Source organism: Erpetoichthys calabaricus, chromosome 9 (genome assembly GCF_900747795.2).
Source record: "Erpetoichthys calabaricus chromosome 9, fErpCal1.3, whole genome shotgun sequence".
Classification (NCBI taxonomy): Eukaryota; Metazoa; Chordata; class Cladistia; order Polypteriformes; family Polypteridae; genus Erpetoichthys; species Erpetoichthys calabaricus.
Window position 1 is genome coordinate 31,253,896 of NC_041402.2, and position 17,645 is coordinate 31,271,540.

At 40.0% G+C, this 17,645-nt stretch overlaps 1 protein-coding gene across 1 annotated transcript in view; it reads right to left on the reverse strand.

Annotated features, from left to right (window-relative positions):
• The window catches only part of col27a1a (collagen, type XXVII, alpha 1a), a 370,467-nt gene extending 353,385 nt beyond the window's left edge, over positions 1-17,082 (reverse strand). The window contains 1 exon segment of the mRNA XM_051931755.1: positions 16,531-17,082. Coding sequence (XP_051787715.1) covers positions 16,531-16,583 — 53 coding nt within the window. The 5' untranslated portion in view covers positions 16,584-17,082.
• Positions 17,083-17,645: the final 563 nt, after the last annotated feature.

A 17,645-nucleotide genomic window follows, 5' to 3' on the forward strand; every position in this document is an offset into this window, starting at 1 on the left:
AAAGTGTCTGGGAGTGTGGAGGATTGATTATTGATTATTGTGGTTTGTTATTGAGTATTGTGGAGAGGAGGGTGCTTTGTGCACTTATTTATAATAATAAATATTATATTTGGACTTTTACCTGGTGTCTGACGTCTAGTCTGAGGGTTCAAGGGGTCACGGAGACCCTTAATCTGTCACAATATATAAACACTATAATGTGTCTCCCTGGAAGCACTTCCGGGCTTTAAAGAAAGTTGGGAGGTCCTCCCTCAACAGCGTCCTCTATCCACACCCAGAGACCCCAGCAGGGCTGCACCTCCGGACTCCAACTCACAAACACCCCTGAAGGTGTCCTGACTGGGCTGCCGCACAAGGACCACTGCCACCTGCCATATGGGGGATGGAACTGCTCCCACGTTCCGGCTTCAGATGCTCTGTCCATTATTTTATACCGACTGGACACAAAGTTATCTGTCATGCAGCCAGCCATTACATTCTTTGTTTCTCTTGGGCCTCTTGTCCAGATAATAGACCACTAGATAGCTATCCTCCCTGGCTCAGGATGCCTGTTCTTATCCTGCATAACATAAATTAGGATAGGCTTTTAAGTGTGGAGACTGCCATGGAGAAGTTTTTTTTTTTTTTTTTTTTTTATTTATTAATCCATGGAGAAGTTTTAAAAGTATTTCACCCACAATTTAGAAATAGTTGAAACTAAAGAAAACTCCATGCTGGATAAATAAGTACTGGAGGCATGAAAATACTGTGTTATCCCATTGTTTAAAAAGGGTGATCGGGCTGATTCAAGTAACTATAGGCCAGTACATTTCAAGTGAACCATGGGGAAATTAATAGAAATCATTATTAAAGAAAAGATTAAGCATATTGTTAAAAAAGGCATATTAGCAAATAGCCAACATGGGTTTAGACAAAGGAGTTTGCATTTTACTAATATGCTGCATTTCTATGAATATGAAATAGAAAAGAGAATTATCAGATAGGTGCATATGATAATATTCATCTTGATAGTCAGTGTTTAAAAAAGGTACCATATATGCTAGTAATCAAATTAAAAGAATTGTGAATTCAGGGTACTGTGTTAAGTTTAAACTAAAGTGGCTTAAACGCCAGGAACAAAGGACTATGGTGTGAGGCACTTTTCAAAAATTAGGTGATGCTAAATGTGGTGTTCCTCTCGGATCAGTGCTGGGGTGTCTGGTCTTTTTAATATACATACATGATCTAGAAAAGAATATATACAACAAGCTGGTCAAGTTTGCAGATGATACTAAACTAGGTGGAAGGACAGATAATGCAGAGAGAGGTTGGAAGCATGTGCTGATAGCACATTGCTTCACCCACTACACTATGAACAACATGGAATGAGACTCAAGCGCAGCAGGTGACACCTCAGCACCACACTGGAACAGTGTGAGGTTTTTTAAAGTGGCTGGAGTGCCAGTCCTGCCCCGAAGTTTTCCCTTTATGTTGGAGGACCTGCTTGCAGGGCTGGATGCAGATTAACATCATACCCAGGATGCAGCAATTTCAGGTTAAGGGCCTTGCTTAAGGTCCTGTCCTAACAGAGTAGGCATTTATGGGATTCAAACTGGCAACCTTCTGATTGCCAGTGCAAATCCCTAGCCTCAGAGCCACCACTCCGTCCCATATAATGCAGTATCAACTGAATTGTTACAGAAGGACCTAGACAAAAATTTAATATAAGTAAAATATTACATGAAGGAAGTAAAATTGTTAATATTTGAATTCACAATATTATATATGAAAGTTGAACGAACACCTTATGAAAAGGATCTAGAAGTCACAATGGACTCATCATTATCCAGACAATATACAGATGTGTTCAAGAAGGTTAATAAGATATTAGGTTATGTAGCGTGATGTTCAGAGTACAGGTCAAAGATCCAGTGGAGCTTCCAGGTCTGAAAGGTATGAGCTATACAGAAAGGATGAAGGAGTTGAAGCATTTCAAGCAAAAGGAGATTAAGAGGTCATATCATTGCTGATGACACCAAACTAGATGGAAGGGTAGATAACATAGAATCAGATAGATTGTTGCAGGGGGACCTGGATAGCATACAGGCTTGGGCACATTTATTGAAACTGAAAGGTTTTGCAATTAATTTTGAATACACAATGGGAGGTTTGAAACTTAAATACCTTATGAGTATGAGCTACTAGTCATAGTGGACTTATCACTATTCACATCAAGAAAGTGCACAGAAGCAAACATGAAGATTAACAGAATGTTAGATTACACAGCATGATATGTACAATACATCACAGAGTCAAGGGAGGTTATGCTCAAGCTATATTACACGCTATATATATATATACTGTTCTTATACTTTGGCAGTGAGTGCCCTAGTGATTTCATTCTGAATAAAAAATACAACTACTGCATGTTAAACTGATCTCAGTGCAAATTTATATCACCTCAAGTCAACTACTACTAGTTAGCTACTAATTACTAGATAAATAACGTAATTACTAGATAAATAACATTATCTTCCTGCTTAAATGCAAGAATTGTATTCAAAACATGAAAAACGCAAGCATTATTTCTCATCTTGCACAATGGTCTCTTCTTAATCAACAAAGCATTTACTATAAAGCAAATAATCATACATGCATATACAATATTACATGCCAGAAAAATATGTATTTCCAAGTGTTTATGAAGAGTATATTAATAGAACTATCACTTATTTTAAATACCTTGTTAGGGGATAGAATGTTATCATATTTTCCCTACAAGAGAACCTGTGAATTAAAAGCTATAAAGGCCTGCCAGTGCCCTGTGTGGGTAAGAGAAGCTAGCTGACCAAGCGCCATCCAAAGGCTCAAGAGGGCACTCCTTTAAAAAAGCACAGTTACTATCACAGGAGCTGCATTGGGCACAGCCCCTGTGTCACTCTTGAGTCTTTTATAACATTTATAACATATGTACTTGAGTTTACCTTGCTGAAGAAGACGTAACTGAAGCTTGTGTTTTTCGGAGATCTCTGTCTACATCATCTCAACATGATTTCATCACAGCTCTAAACGCCAAGGATGACAACTTGACTCAGTATGCGGATTATCTGTAGTGTTAAAGTATTGCCATCGTGGTTCGAATTACGACCGTTAGTCAATATTTCATTAGTTGCGATGCACTACTCCTCTCTGACAAGCCCTCTCGCGGGACTGTAGAGGGCAGCAGAGAGTCGCGCCTATGGGCCGCACGCACTGGGACGCCAGCGGAGCTGGTGAAGGCGCAAATGAATCGCGCGCCAAAACTCACAGTGGAGCAGCCAGCCGCGCAGCACGCCGCCTTCAGGTAAGTGATGGTTTGTTCATTATTTGAAATTCTGTCTTACTAAGGGATTTTTAAAAATGTTCTTTCAAGTTCGGGGGCACGAGTTACCGAGTGACGACGATTAACCTGATGGTCTTCCAATGAACGTCCTAGCTATTTTAAAATGTTACGGGAGATTATTTTGTAAATCGCATTCGATGATAGCTTCTGCTATGTGAATAAATGTAATTATTAACGCAGTGTTCGGATTGCTGCCCCAGGCTTTCAAGGTCGAATCCCAAGCCCATGATTATGTGGGTGGTCTCTGAAGTTTCACCGTGTCATTTTGGGGATTCGTCCCCATACAAATGAACGTGAGACTGAAGCAGAGGTACCGCATTAGCGGTAATGTCATTAGGTACGTGCGGATAGCACGTTGCTGCACCCACCACGTGATGAACCGCTTGGACTGGGAGCCAAGAGCAGCGGGTGACACCTCAGCACAACAATGGAACAGTGTGTTTTTTTGTTCTATTTTCAGTGGCTGGAGTGCCCGACCTGCCACCAACCTCCAAGTTTTCCCTACAAGTTGGCTGCACATTAACATCATACCCAGGACGAAGCAATTGCAGGTTAAGGGCTTTGCTCAAGGGACCAATGAAGTAGTCGAACCGGCGACCTTCCGATTGCAGTTCAGATCTATGTCAGATCTTCCAATAAAAGAAACCAACCACAAGGCAACCATTTACTGTGCTTTGATGTCTTGTTGCAGTTTCACTTGATGACTGCCAAAACATAACCATAAATGGTTGCCTTGAAGTTATCCCTTTCATTAAAGATTTCTATATTCAAATATTTGATTTAGTTCTTCGTTATCTATCTGCTTTCAATCCTGTGTTTTTATAATAATAATAAAACATTTTATTTACATAGCGCCTTTCCCATGCTCAAGGCACTTCACAGAGTCTTAGAAAAAAAAAACAGCAGGGTATACAGTGCATCCAGAAAGTATTCACAGCGCATCACTTTTTACACATTTTGTTATGTTACAGCCTTATTCCAAAATTGATTAAATTCATTTTTTCCCTCAGAATTCTACACACAACACCCCATAATGACAACATGAAAACAGTTTACTTGAGGTTTGTGCAAATTTATTAAAATAAAAAAACTGAGAAATCCCATGTACATAAGTATTCACAGCCTTTGCTCAATACTTTGTCGATGCACCTTTGGCAGCAATTACAGCCTCAAATCTTTTTGAACATGATGCCACAAGCTTGGCACACCTATCCTTGGCCAGTTTCGCCCATTCCTCTTTGCAGCACCTCTCAAGCTCCATCAGGTTGGATGGGAAGCGTCGGTGCACAGCCATTTTAAGATCTCTCCAGAGATGTTCAATCGGATTCAAGTCTGGGCTCTGGCTGGGCCACTCAAGGACATTCACAGAGTTGTCCTGAAGCCACTCCTTTGATATCTTGGCTGTGTGCTTAGGGTCGTTGTCCTGCTGAAAGGTGAACCGTCACCCCAGTCTGAGGTCAAGAGCGCTCTGGAGCAGGTTTTCATCCAGGATGCCTTTGTACATTGCTGCAGTCATGTTTCCCTTTATCCTGACTAGTCTCCCAGTCCCTGCCGCTGAAAAACATCCCCACAGCATGATGCTGCCACCACCATGCTTCACTGTAGGGATGGTATTGGCCAGGTGATGAGCGGTGCCTGGTTTCCTCCAAACGTGACGCCTGGCATTCACACCAAAGAGTTCAATCTTTGTCTCATCAGACCAGAGAATTTTCTTTCTCATGGTCTGAGAGTCCTTCAGGTGCCTTTTGGCAAACTCCAGGCGGGCTGCCATGTGCCTTTTACTAAGGAGTGGCTTCCGTCTGGCCACTCTACCATACAGGCCTGATTGGTGGATTGCTGCAGAGATGGTTGTCCTTCTGGAAGGTTCTCCTCTCTCCACAGAGGACCTCTGGAGCTCTGACAGAGTGACCATCGGGTTCTTGGTCACCTCCCTGACTAAGGCCCTTCTCCCCCGATTGCTCAGTTTAGATGACCGGCCAGCTCTAGGAAGAGTCCTGGTGGTTTCGAACTTCTTCCACTTACGGATGATGGAGGCCACTGTGCTCATTGGGACCTTCAAAGCAGCAGAAAGTTTTCTGTAACCTTCCCCAGATTTGTGCCTTGAGACAATCCTGTCTCGGAGGTCTACAGACAATTCCATTGACTTCATGCTTGGTTTGTGCTCTGACATGAACTGTCAACTGTGGGACCTTATATAGACAGGTGTGTGCCTTTCCAAACCATTGGAATTCGACTGAATTTACCACAGGTGGATTCCAATTAAGCTGCAGAAACATCTCAAGGATGATCAGGGGAAACAGGATGCACCTGAGCTCAATTTTGAGCTTCATGGCAAAGGCTGTGAATACTTATGTACATGTGCTTTCTCAAAATGGACAGTTGTGGAGCACATGCCCACTCACACTAAAACTACTACTTAAAAACTAGTATGTACATTTGAAAAAGAAGAAAAGTGTGAAGAAAGCATGCAGCCAAGGGAAAAGCAAGCATGCCACACAAATACACGTGTAGGCTGGAATTAAAAATTACAAGCCTGGAACTGTGAAATAGCAGTACTAACCATTGCAATACCATACTGCACTGTCCTACATTAGCTTTACAGAAAAAAATAATTTAACAGGGTGTCTCAGATGGTCAGTCAACCAAAGGATCTTTAAATGCAACAGCTTTCACAGAGAGTGCAATCACGATTATTAAAGAACATGAGAATATAATACAATCAAACGAAGCACAGTACAACAAGGTGCTTTTTTGACACCTTTTCCCCTTTGTTTAAATATGTATTAGCTATCCTTCCAATTTGCAACTTGGTTCATTCACACTGGAGTTTGAGAAGAAAAATCCTTATTTGTAGCAAAAGAATACTGCAGAGTATGTGCACAAGGTCACACCAGGGAAATCTGTCATCACTTAAGAACCATATTTTGAAAGATTCATAGAAAAGACTGAAGGCCCTGCATGAAACCCATGAGAACACAGAATGATCATGCTCACCCCAAACAGAAGGCATGACATGAATTCGCAGCTTGTACCACACCACTAAAAGGCAGCAAAATATGTGTCCTTATAGGTAAAGTAGCATCAAATTTTGTTATGCTTTTCACAGTACAGTGATCCCCTGCTATATCGCGGTTCAGCTATCGTGCCCCCGCTACATCGCGGATTTATTAATACTATTATTATTATTACTGGGCGGCACGGTGGCGCAGTGGGTAGCGCTGCTGCCTCGCAGTTGTGAGACCTGGGGACCTGGGTTCACTTCCTGGGTCCTCCCTGCGTGGAGTTTGCATGTTCTCCCCGTGTCTGCGTGGGTTTCCTCCGGGTGCTCCGGTTTCCTCCCACAGTCCAAGGACATGCAGGTTAGGTGGATTGGTGATTCTAAATTGTCCCTAGTGTGTGCTTGGTGTGTGGGTGTGTTTGTGTGTGTCCTGCGGTGGGTTGGCACCCTGCCCAGGATTGGTTCCTGCCTTGTGCCCTGTGTTGGCTGGGATTGGCTCCAGCAGACCCCAGTGACCCTGTGTTCAGATTCAGCGGGTTGGAAAATGGATGGATGGATGGATTATTATTACTAGGGGGCTCCGCCTCTTGCTCACTTCGCTCCCCTGGGTTTGGTTTACTGGATAAACAATTTAAAGAGATTGTCATTTTCATGGGAAATGTTACATGTGCATTATTTTCATTTTTACTTTAAAACTTTTGTAAAAACAATATTTGTCCTTTATTTCCTGCCTCGGGCGTGGTTAAATCTCTTTCTCGCGGCACTTATAACGCTGCTCACGTTATGAATGGGGCGTCTGAACGCACGCTAAAGAGATGCGATCGGTTCAGCTGGTGTCTTGCTGCTGCTGCTGGCCAGCTGTGTGTTGTGCTTGTCCCGCTTTGTGTCAATCACTTAAAAGCCTGTACAGCAGCTGTCCTTTTGCCACTTTGCGTCTCTGCCGCTCGCTTTGTGAAGGGGGGAGCTGAACGCACGCTAAGCTGAAGTGGACAGATCAGCTGCTGGCTTTGTGCTGCTTCTACCAAGATGCCTGTTCTGCTTGTCACTCTGCGCGTTCTGAAGGAGGAGGAGGAGGTAGGTGGTGAGGGCTGAACGCACGCTAAGGAGAAGTGCTTGGATCATTTGCTGGATTTCTGCAGCTGCTGCTGGCAAGCTGCGTGTTCTGCTTCTTGCCAAAAGCATTCCAACAACTGCTAGTGTAGATGTCAGTGAACTTGTTTTAAATTGTTTGTAAGTAGGGCGTGTCGTCAAAGTGTCTGTCCGAGATGATCTGGTATCAATCGCTTTGCTCAAACCAGCCCCCCCCACCCGCTCCACGGAGGCGCACTACACTCCTGCCACTTCGCGTTGTGAAGGGGGGAGCTGAATGCACGCTAAGGAGAAGTTGCCTTTGTGCTGCTTCTGCCAAGATGCTTGTTCTGCTTGTCACTCTGCGCATCAATCATTTAAGAGCCTGTACAGCAGCTGTCCTTCTGTCTCACTGCCTTGTCTTGCATGACGTTAAAATGTTTTATAATAGAGAGATGTTACTCATATCCTTAGCCCGACATCCACATATCATATGTGTTTACAAAGTGTGTTTTAATAAGTTTACATGTGTTTAAAGCGTGTGGGAGGGGTATTTTAAGACTTAAACTATAAAAAAAATGTTTATTTATATGGTCTTTCTATATCACGGATTTTCATCTATCGCTGATGGGTCTGGAACGTAACTTCCGCGATAGGCGAGGGATCACTGTACAGTGATTTTTTTCTCATCCAGCTTTAAAAGCTCAACAATGTGCAGTTAGTACTGTATACTATATGTGTTACCATCAAATAAATTTGACCCAACCACATTCCTGTAGAGGGAGCTACTTTTCAATTCGTTTAATTCAATTTAATACTTGCACTTATAACCCCAGCAAATATTAATTTAAGTTGGCCAAGTGGTACCTGCCTCACATAATCAGTGTTCTGGGTTTAAATCATGTGCATGTGTACAATTTCATCCAGTCATCCTGGCCATTCCACTGTGTATTCCAGTTTTGTTTTCACATTACTAAAGATAATGTGTAATGTTAGTTTAACTAGCAGTTATAAGGTGGCCTAGTTTTTTAGCCATTTCCAAGATATATAGATAGACTGTATGTTGAGTTGTGGGTTTATGTATAAGAGATGTTTGTATTGGCAATTTGGTATGCTGAGCTAGCAAAATGATAAAATTGCATAGTCATATACTAACTGTTCCACTTCACTATAAATCATGGATTATAGGTCTAGCACTTAAATGTAAGAGTAGAAATGTCATCTGATTGAAATGCATTCAGCAGAGTGTAACTGCATTCCACAATGCCTACAACATCACTCGCTACCCAGTCATTCTCAACACACCTACTGTATTACAATGTGTTTGTTGCACATGTTAATACAATGCACTGCATTTTTCATTCTTACAGATGGCATATAAAGTTGACACTACAAACTAAGTAGGGTAATTGTAAATTTAAACAAATGAAAGAAAATAAAAAAGCCTGTGGTTTTTCCCTTGGGAATAAGAGGTCATTGTAATTCCAAGTGAGTAGAAGTGAGAGTAGACACCCACCATATGGAGAAGTCTTGGGTGAAGCAGCACTATATGAACAAGGGTGTGCCTTAGTGGCTGAAGCCCAACTGCATAGTGGGCATGCTATGTCTGCCAGTCCTTGAATCTGGTAAGCAGGAGCACAAACACACAGGTTTAGAAGAAAGTCAGTGCATAGTGTAGTTTTGGGTGAAACAGAACTATTTATTCATTTAGAAGCATTTATTCCTGCTGATTAGCAGAATATGTAATGGACTTGTCTAAGATTTGTATTCTCTATATTATACTTTTTATAATGCACATTTTTTGCTATTTACGTTTTCCTTTAAGTTATAGTGTCAGTTTGTCTGTTGCTTTAGTTGAATAGCATTTAGTATGAGATTCTCAACAGTGGTGCTAATGTTTGCAGTGTGTAATTTGTTGGAATGAAAAATGCAACACATTCATGTATCACTACATGAATTGCAAAATGCATGGTGCCTTGCAAATGTTAACTTTAGTTACCCAGAAGAAAGTAACTACCTGTTCGGCAGAATTTGACTTGTATAGATTACTTTTCTCAAGCTTCAACATGTGTCTGTGACACAAGAGCATCTAAAAAAGTAATCTCCTAAAACCTTACTGTGTTCATAAGAATTACTTACGAACACTGCAATCAAATCAATTTTTTTTGTCTGACACCTGCTGACTCGCCAGTACCAGAAAAACCCCTCACATATGATACACCATTCTATTTGTCTTGATGTCAATTTATGTACAACATCAAGCTTTCTGGGGTCCCCCCTATTTTTGTCTCTCTGGACCCAAAAACCCCATAAATGTAAATAATTACATTTCCTGTGAATACTCTGAATTAGGGTGGCTTACAGTAACTCACACTTTCTGATGAATTTTATTAACCATAATAAGAAAACCAGTACAGATATACAACCCAATCCAGGCCATTCCCAAAACAATTGAAACTAATCTTTTTGTTTTTATATTTTAAAAAATAAAAGTTTTTTTTTTAATAATTTCAATTCATGTCACACTAAGGTACTTGAACAAAGTCTGCAAATGTTATAAGAAACTTCAAAATGTTAATTTAAAGGTTTTTGTCTTGAGATAACAATTTTTTACTCTTTAGGCAAAAATTGTGAAATTGTGATGTTTTAATGCAGTCCGTCAAGCCCTGTCCTAAATGGTTAATAAAAAATCTTTTTCACTACAGCTGAAGCCTGCTGTTATGAGATCATGGTATACATTTGGGTAGCTATGTACCACATTTTCTCCCATGACTATTAATGCTATCTCAATACAAGAAGGAATGAAAGAAATACATCTATCTATCTATCTATCTATCTATCTATCTATCTATCTATCTATCTATCTATCTATCTATCTATCTATCTATCTATCTATCTATCTATCTATCTATAAAGGTGTGTACAAGTATTAATATCCAAAGCAAACTGTTTATAAATAAAGACACACTTTTTCCTAAAAAAAACTGACTGTCTGACATGCTTTAAAGTGTAAGATTTGAATAAGTGTTATAATATTCATTCATCTGTCTATCTTCCAAATTTAATTTTTCTATTATTTGATTACCGTGACTCATTTTCATCTAGAACACAACACAGTCACAACGCAGTCAACCTTGGTTGGTATATTGGCACACTTATGAACATACCCCATCGGTTTGCAGGGGTCCAACTTAAAACCTTCAGCAAACCTAACATGCACTCTGTAAAAAGAAAAAAGTATCTGTGGAAAAAACACATGGCCAAAGGGTCAATGTGCAGACTTCATGGGTCAAAAGTTACTCTGAGGGTTCTAGCAACAAAATTAATCACTGTGCTGCCAGTATTTCAAAACATAAGAAAAACATCCAGGATATAAATAAACAAAACTTGAAAAATGATTCAGTAATTAAATAACCAGTGATCTATCATATCATCTTAAATTGGCATAGCAGTTTAACATGGGAGTGCAAGCTTAAAACTAGCATTCAGGTAAAAGGCCAGCTTTGTACTATAAGTGCGTAAAATGTACCTACTATTTTGCAGAAAGAGACCATTAAAGTGTATAATATCACTAGACTCTGAATCTGGATGTAAAAAGCAACGTGTTTATCAGAAACAGAGTTCAATGTTATTTTCTATTATATTTTTATCATTGCTTTTTGACATTGCAAAGAACTTCTCCTCTGTCCATTTGTTATTTGATCCTGCATAATCCAAATTAGGGTTGTGGAGACTGGAGCCTTTCTCTGCATTGTTTGGTACTATAGGCAGATGTATGCCTTAACAGAGTGCCAGTCCATCACAGGGCACACACAAGTTAACACATAGAGTGCCAGTATAAAATCAAAGATGTACTTAACTGGTGTGTCTTTGCAATGTGGGAACAAAACTTGAGTACCTGTAGAAAAACTTTCAGAGACAGGCAGAACATGCAAACCTCACAAAGATAGTGTCAATGCTGTGATTTCAAATGAGAACTCTACAGCTATGAGTCAACCATTGAGTTAAAATGCTACCCTCAAAAAGAATGAGTTTTAAGTCCAAAATGTAACCTTTTTTTTGTGTCTCTTTGAGAGCTCAGTTGTACCTTGTAATACACTTTTCAAGGTAAGCATCCATCCATCTGTTCAATTTTTGAACATGCTTATCCAGACTGGAGTTCTGGTAGTGCTAAAACCTACTCTAACAGAAAACCCTGTCCATCATGGGTCACACACAAGCACATACACATCCATGATGATTTATTAACATCAGCTGTTCTGTAAGTTGTCTCGTAACAACCCCTTGAGCCATGGAAAGCACACTTCTCCAAGGACTGAAAGGTAACAACATTAAGCAAACCACATATTCATGTAAGCAACTATGTCTTTTCTGAGAAAATGACATACAGGAGCATTTCTTTTACTTTAATGTTTTTTGCTAAAATACAGTACTTATAAGCCGTGATTCAAATTCACTTCCTCTAATATGGAAGCAACAGCTGTGTGCAGTTGTAGAACAGAAATGATCCTTTCATTAAGAAGAAAGCTTTAAAGTCATATTATTTTCAGAGTACAGAGTGCACAAATTGGCAGAATCCCACAGAAAAATGAATACTTTCCCTACCTCCTCACAATTTCTGTGAATGCCCAACACCTTGGCACTGCACGCTACATTTAGTGCCACACTGGCTCTTTTACCAGTTCAAATTAAAAAATCACAAAAGAGATATTCAATGTCAATGTATCCGGTTTATACAATTTACTTGATTCTTGCATTTGTATGTTATGAAAAGCTCAGAGATGTTATTCTTTTCTTATTGTATATTTTTTTACTAATTGTCTTGATACATTTCAAATTGTTGTGATTGTATTTACTAATTTGCACTGCAGTATAATTAATGAAAATATTTATTTTTAAATGCTGTATGCTAACTTTTGCAAAATATACTCAATGTTACATAATATATTTTAAATAAACTGTGAGTCACACCATCAATGTTTGATAAATGATATGAATGAATTATATATAATATATAATGTGTGTGTTTATGTATGTAGAGCCCGGGTTACATCACTAGTTTATTCATCAGTCTGTTTTCTGAATTTGGATTATAATGTTATCTGACAGCTCTAGAGATCCTGTCTAACCATATATCTACACTCACTTACTGTCCAAAGTTCCAGTTCACAGATGCCAGTTAACTTAACATGCAGATCCTAGAAGATGTGAAAGCAAACCGGAGCATCTGAAGGACCCGCACACACACACACGCACACACACACACACACACACATAGAGCATACAAACTGTACAAATATACTAAAGTTGGTACACAATTTGAACTCAGGATGTTAACAGCCTTGCCACTCTGTCATCATGACTAAAGCAACAAGGTTTAATTGAGATCTTTATATGTGAAAAAGGGAATTTACAAATGTCTAAAAATAATTACATACATTTTATATGATTTGTACTTGTAGCAGTTACTTTTGTATTTGAAAGTAAAACACTTGTAACTGCATATACTGCAGGTAATTTATAAAGACTGCAAAGATGAGGGAAAAGGATGTGTCATTTATCCAGTAGTTTCCTGATAACAAATTTCAAGTTTGAAGAAAAGGTCTAGTGGATAGCTGGCTCACAGTGCTTGTACAAATTGTATCCCTAGATTGAGTGTCTTATGTGCAGAATTTACATTAACTTTTTGTCTCCATGTTGGTTTTTATATGAAATTCCATAGCCCAAGCACAATTATCTTAAACTGATCACTGCATCTGGTCTAAGCGCTGGTCTAAGCACTCCTGTGTGCCTCAGTAAGTCTGCCCAGTGACGGACTGGCCTCTCTTTCAGAACTGGCCTGTGTTGCCTTTTAATTTTTTAGAGCTATTATAGTATCCGCCTACTCACAGCCCTCTACTGGAACAGTGAATTCATGACGTTTTGGGGAAAAACACTCAAAGGTGATGTTTATTCTTTTCATAGCTAATATTTTGGAGATGCAAGTTAAGGAATTTTGCATTGTGCTCTTCAGATAGCTATTTAACTAAAGAGCTGCAGAAGTTTTATCTGGCAATCCCTTAGAAAAATCACGGCAGAGTTAATTTTGCCAAATAGGACATCTAGTTATATTACAATGGCACTGTTAAAATAGGAGAGATGGCGGTAGCAAAAAGTGAATGGCACAAAATGCAACTGTGTTTACACAGGCAAAGAGATCTAAAGATGACTAATACAGCACAATATATGCAGAATACGTATATTAAGATTAAAATTCTTTACAAATGAAACAATAATTATGAAGACGATCAAAACATTTATTTAAAATCAGAACATAATTTAAGTGTACATATTGTCAATCATTATCTGAAGTACGTTTTAGTTTGCAAGTATTTTAAGTAAATAACCTGGAACTAAAATGACGGCAATTATTCGTCCAGTGTTGTAGTTCCTAAAAAATAACGGTGCTAACAGCATGTATTATTTCAGTTAGTTTTACTGTGTAAGCGGATTTCTAGTTGCTGCCGACACAAAAGTATTCCATTAACTGCAACTGGCATTTGAAGAAAAGCTGCGTCCTAATATCCTCCCAAGGTACTCGCGTTATTTGCCAAGTAACTGTGTTTTTTTCTGGGCGCTTTCTCGCAACGATTCTCGTGTGCTGTTTGTCTAGTTCATCATTTTCTATAAGAATCTCCGCAGGGAGCTAATTTTCAATGCCCAACCCCAGAGGCTCCGGTCCACGTAGTCTGGTAAATTAGCTCAAAATTTTAACACGATCCAATTGTGTATAACGCCCTCTGCTGGACAGTATCAGATAGACTTGTAAATAAATTTAAAGCGGGGCAAGGAAATAGTGCATTTTGCCACTGTAGTCGTCTTACAGCTGTCTTCTCCTGAGCCAGCACCTGAAACCGATCCAATTAAAAAAAATACTCTGCGCAGCAACTCTGACACACACGTCCCTCGCTCAGACTTTCCTGTAGCTGTCTTTACAATACAACTGTGAGAGTTGCTCTTTTTTAATCCTATTAAAATAAAACTTAAAAAATATAAATTACAAGATATGTTTAAAGCCAATACAACTTAAATATAAACGACATGGTAAAGTGCATGATACCCTACGAGGGATCTAGGACAGTTACTTCCCTGTAAAATGTACAGTGAAAGAAGCGTGTGGTTGACCTTTGAATAAAATAAAACTTTGGTCAAGTCAGTATTTCTCTCTTCATGCGTCTCTCGCTCTCTCTTTTCTCAAAGTTAAATCTAGTTCAAATTTAACAGTGTAGCCTTGTTTTAAACATAATATGATGTAAAAAGTCAGCTGTTACACTCACCACTTTTTTGTCTGCAAAGAACACATCCAACGTCCCGAGTCGCACAAAACTGGCAAAATCTACGTTTTCCCTTTCTTATTTTGGGAGGAATCAGAAATACGCAGAGTCCCCAGCCTAGAGTCGTCTAAGGCTCCGTGGCAACCCGTTTAGGGATTGTCTCTAAAATAAGTGTACCTTGGGACAAGTCAGACTGCGGGGGCTAAAAGAAGATCATCAGACCTACAGCCGACAAACGCCTGAACCAAATCAAAGTATATTTACGTGTACCCAATTCGATTTTACTTAAATAGCTCTATTAGTTTTCGAATGGCAATTCAACAAAGCTGCGTTCCGTTTTATCGATTTCTAGAAAGAGTTGTGTGTTTAAATGCAATATGTACAGTTCTTTAATTACATTTTCTATTACGGTACTTCTAAAACGAACTAAGCCACGTTGCTCGCAGTGCACAAATATGTAATTCCTACTTTAGTCGTGCCTCTTCAATATTGTATGAGGTGCCGATAGCGGTTGGAAAAACCCGTTACTTCCACAGGCAAATCTCACAAGTCTTTCACCCTACCTGGGCCACAGTTATTAGATTTGACCCGATCTAGCTAGCCCTTTTCCTAACTTGGCATTTCGTCTTTGTTCAACACTTGCCTAAGGAATTTGCTGGAGTCCTTATGTGCAGTCACTTTAGAGTACTCTTGCACAAATCTTGACGTGGTAGTGAAACATAAAATATTTACCCCGGTTCTAGCAACTCCTTGCTGCTCTCCCGTACCTTGTACCCGGTTGCACCTATTAATTTAGTAGTCGCTGTGACCACACTCTGTAATTTGTACTCACCCCCTGACTCCAGCCGGGTTGAGTTTGGAGACCGGCGCAGATTCCGGCTCCATCACGGTTGCTTCATTCTTTCTCGGTGTTTGTTACTACAGTCCATGGATGATTTATTTCTGCCCTTGCGATAACCCACCAAGTCGCCTTTTTTCAGCCGTTTAACGCAGTTAAGAGATCGCTGCTCCAGCACTCCTCCTTCTCTTTAACAAGAACACTACAGACACAGGCTCTTGCTGCGAAGAGGTGTCACGAACGTCCAGCCCCGGGATCAGCATTCTTGGAGCATTCAACAAATACGCGAGTTATGGCTCAACGGGGTATTTCCCGCTCCGGGGCACCGTTCATTTCCCACGGTACTACCACTGAAGGTTGGGAGCAATCACCGGCAACGCGGCTTGGCGACAAGAAGTCGCTCTGGAGTGGCGGCCGAGACTTTGTATCTCTCTGTCGCCCTCGCCTGTTGTACATAGACAACAGCTTTGCCGTTTTGCTCTCGTAGAACACGGAATTCCTCGGATGCCCAGTACCAATGGATATTTTAATTATAAAGAGCATCCATCCCCTTAAAAATTCCAGTGGATTTATTCTTTTGGATGAATAACGCTATAAATGTATCAATGAAGCATAATCTCAGCAGAAGGCAACAGTGCATTGTCATTATGTTTAAGTATTGTGCATTTATGATGTAAGACAAACATTTTGAGCGAACATTTTTAATTTATAGATGAGACACCCAATGTTGTATTAAAACCAATCTCCTCCACTTAGAATTGTGTACAAGTTGTTTTTTTCTGGGATGTCGTTGTAATCAGAAAATACTTTCAAATGCCCACCACTGTTGTGGAAATGTGTAAAACAGTGCTGCGCAACAACAATCCCTTTTGTGAAACCGAAAAGTAAAACATAAAACAGGTGCAAATAAATGAACAATGCACGACACCTGGGACAAAGTCGTCGCACTTACTTTGTAGTTACTTGAGAGGTTCTGCAATCTCTCCTTCGGATCCCTAAATTCATTTGTATTCATTTGTCCCGGCAGTCAATTTCCTAATCCTTTAATCACAACGTGACTCCTTAGCTGAGGGACACAAAGCACCAGCTGCTTTTTCACGCATTGGACACGCTTCTGGAAATGATCCCGATGTGTCACTTTCGCACGTTTAAGGCCAAATATACAATCCCGCACGGTGTAAAAACATACGACTGGAAGTTTCCACGCGTGACTTCTCTTCTGTCAGATGACGTAGTTTATTCATTTATGCCAATCCTGGTTTGGGATATCGGACCGCAGAAAGAAAGTCCAAACGACAGAGGGGGGATTTGGACTCGAACGTCTCAAGCTGGAAGCCCGATGCTCATCCCTTTTTTCCATTTAAATAGTTTTCAGTGAGTGGAGTTTTGGCTCCAATGTGTCAGGTGTCCGGTTTCAGCAAACATTGGTCTAATGAGACGGGACACTGCCTCTAGGGGCAGGGCACACAGGCACAAGATCCCCATTCATTCGACTGAGATGAGTTCCCGACGCATCAATGAGTGTATAGAAGCGAGGCGCGCACCCTCCGCTCAGGGCACACAACTGCGGACGAGCACAAGTAGAGCTCCAGTAAAAAATATGAACAGGCAGCAGTAGCACGAGTGCAGCTCGCGTCCCTGATTTAATTTGGCTTTCACACCCGTACCACATCACATTGTTCATTATATTACAGTGTTGCGAAATTTTAGAATAAAACCTATTGTATCAATTAACCTGGTCAAAAAAACAGACAGTGAACCTTGTACAATCATTTACGTATAGTTAGAACAAGACATTGATTTATTTAACACATCAAGCCCCGCCCCATCATAATTTTTGTACAGTCCGCTACACAGAGTTTAGATGTTTATCCGAATACCTTCTTCTGTTATATAGTAGTATGGAAGAGGTGAACACAAATAGTCAATTAAAATGTAAGCTCTATTTTTGATATAGAGGTTATGCATATACCCATATCCCAGCTACTGAGAACAAGCAAGCATGTACAATATTGTCACTGCCGGCAATTTTCTATGGTTTCTCAGTGTTCATGGTAATTTTTACAA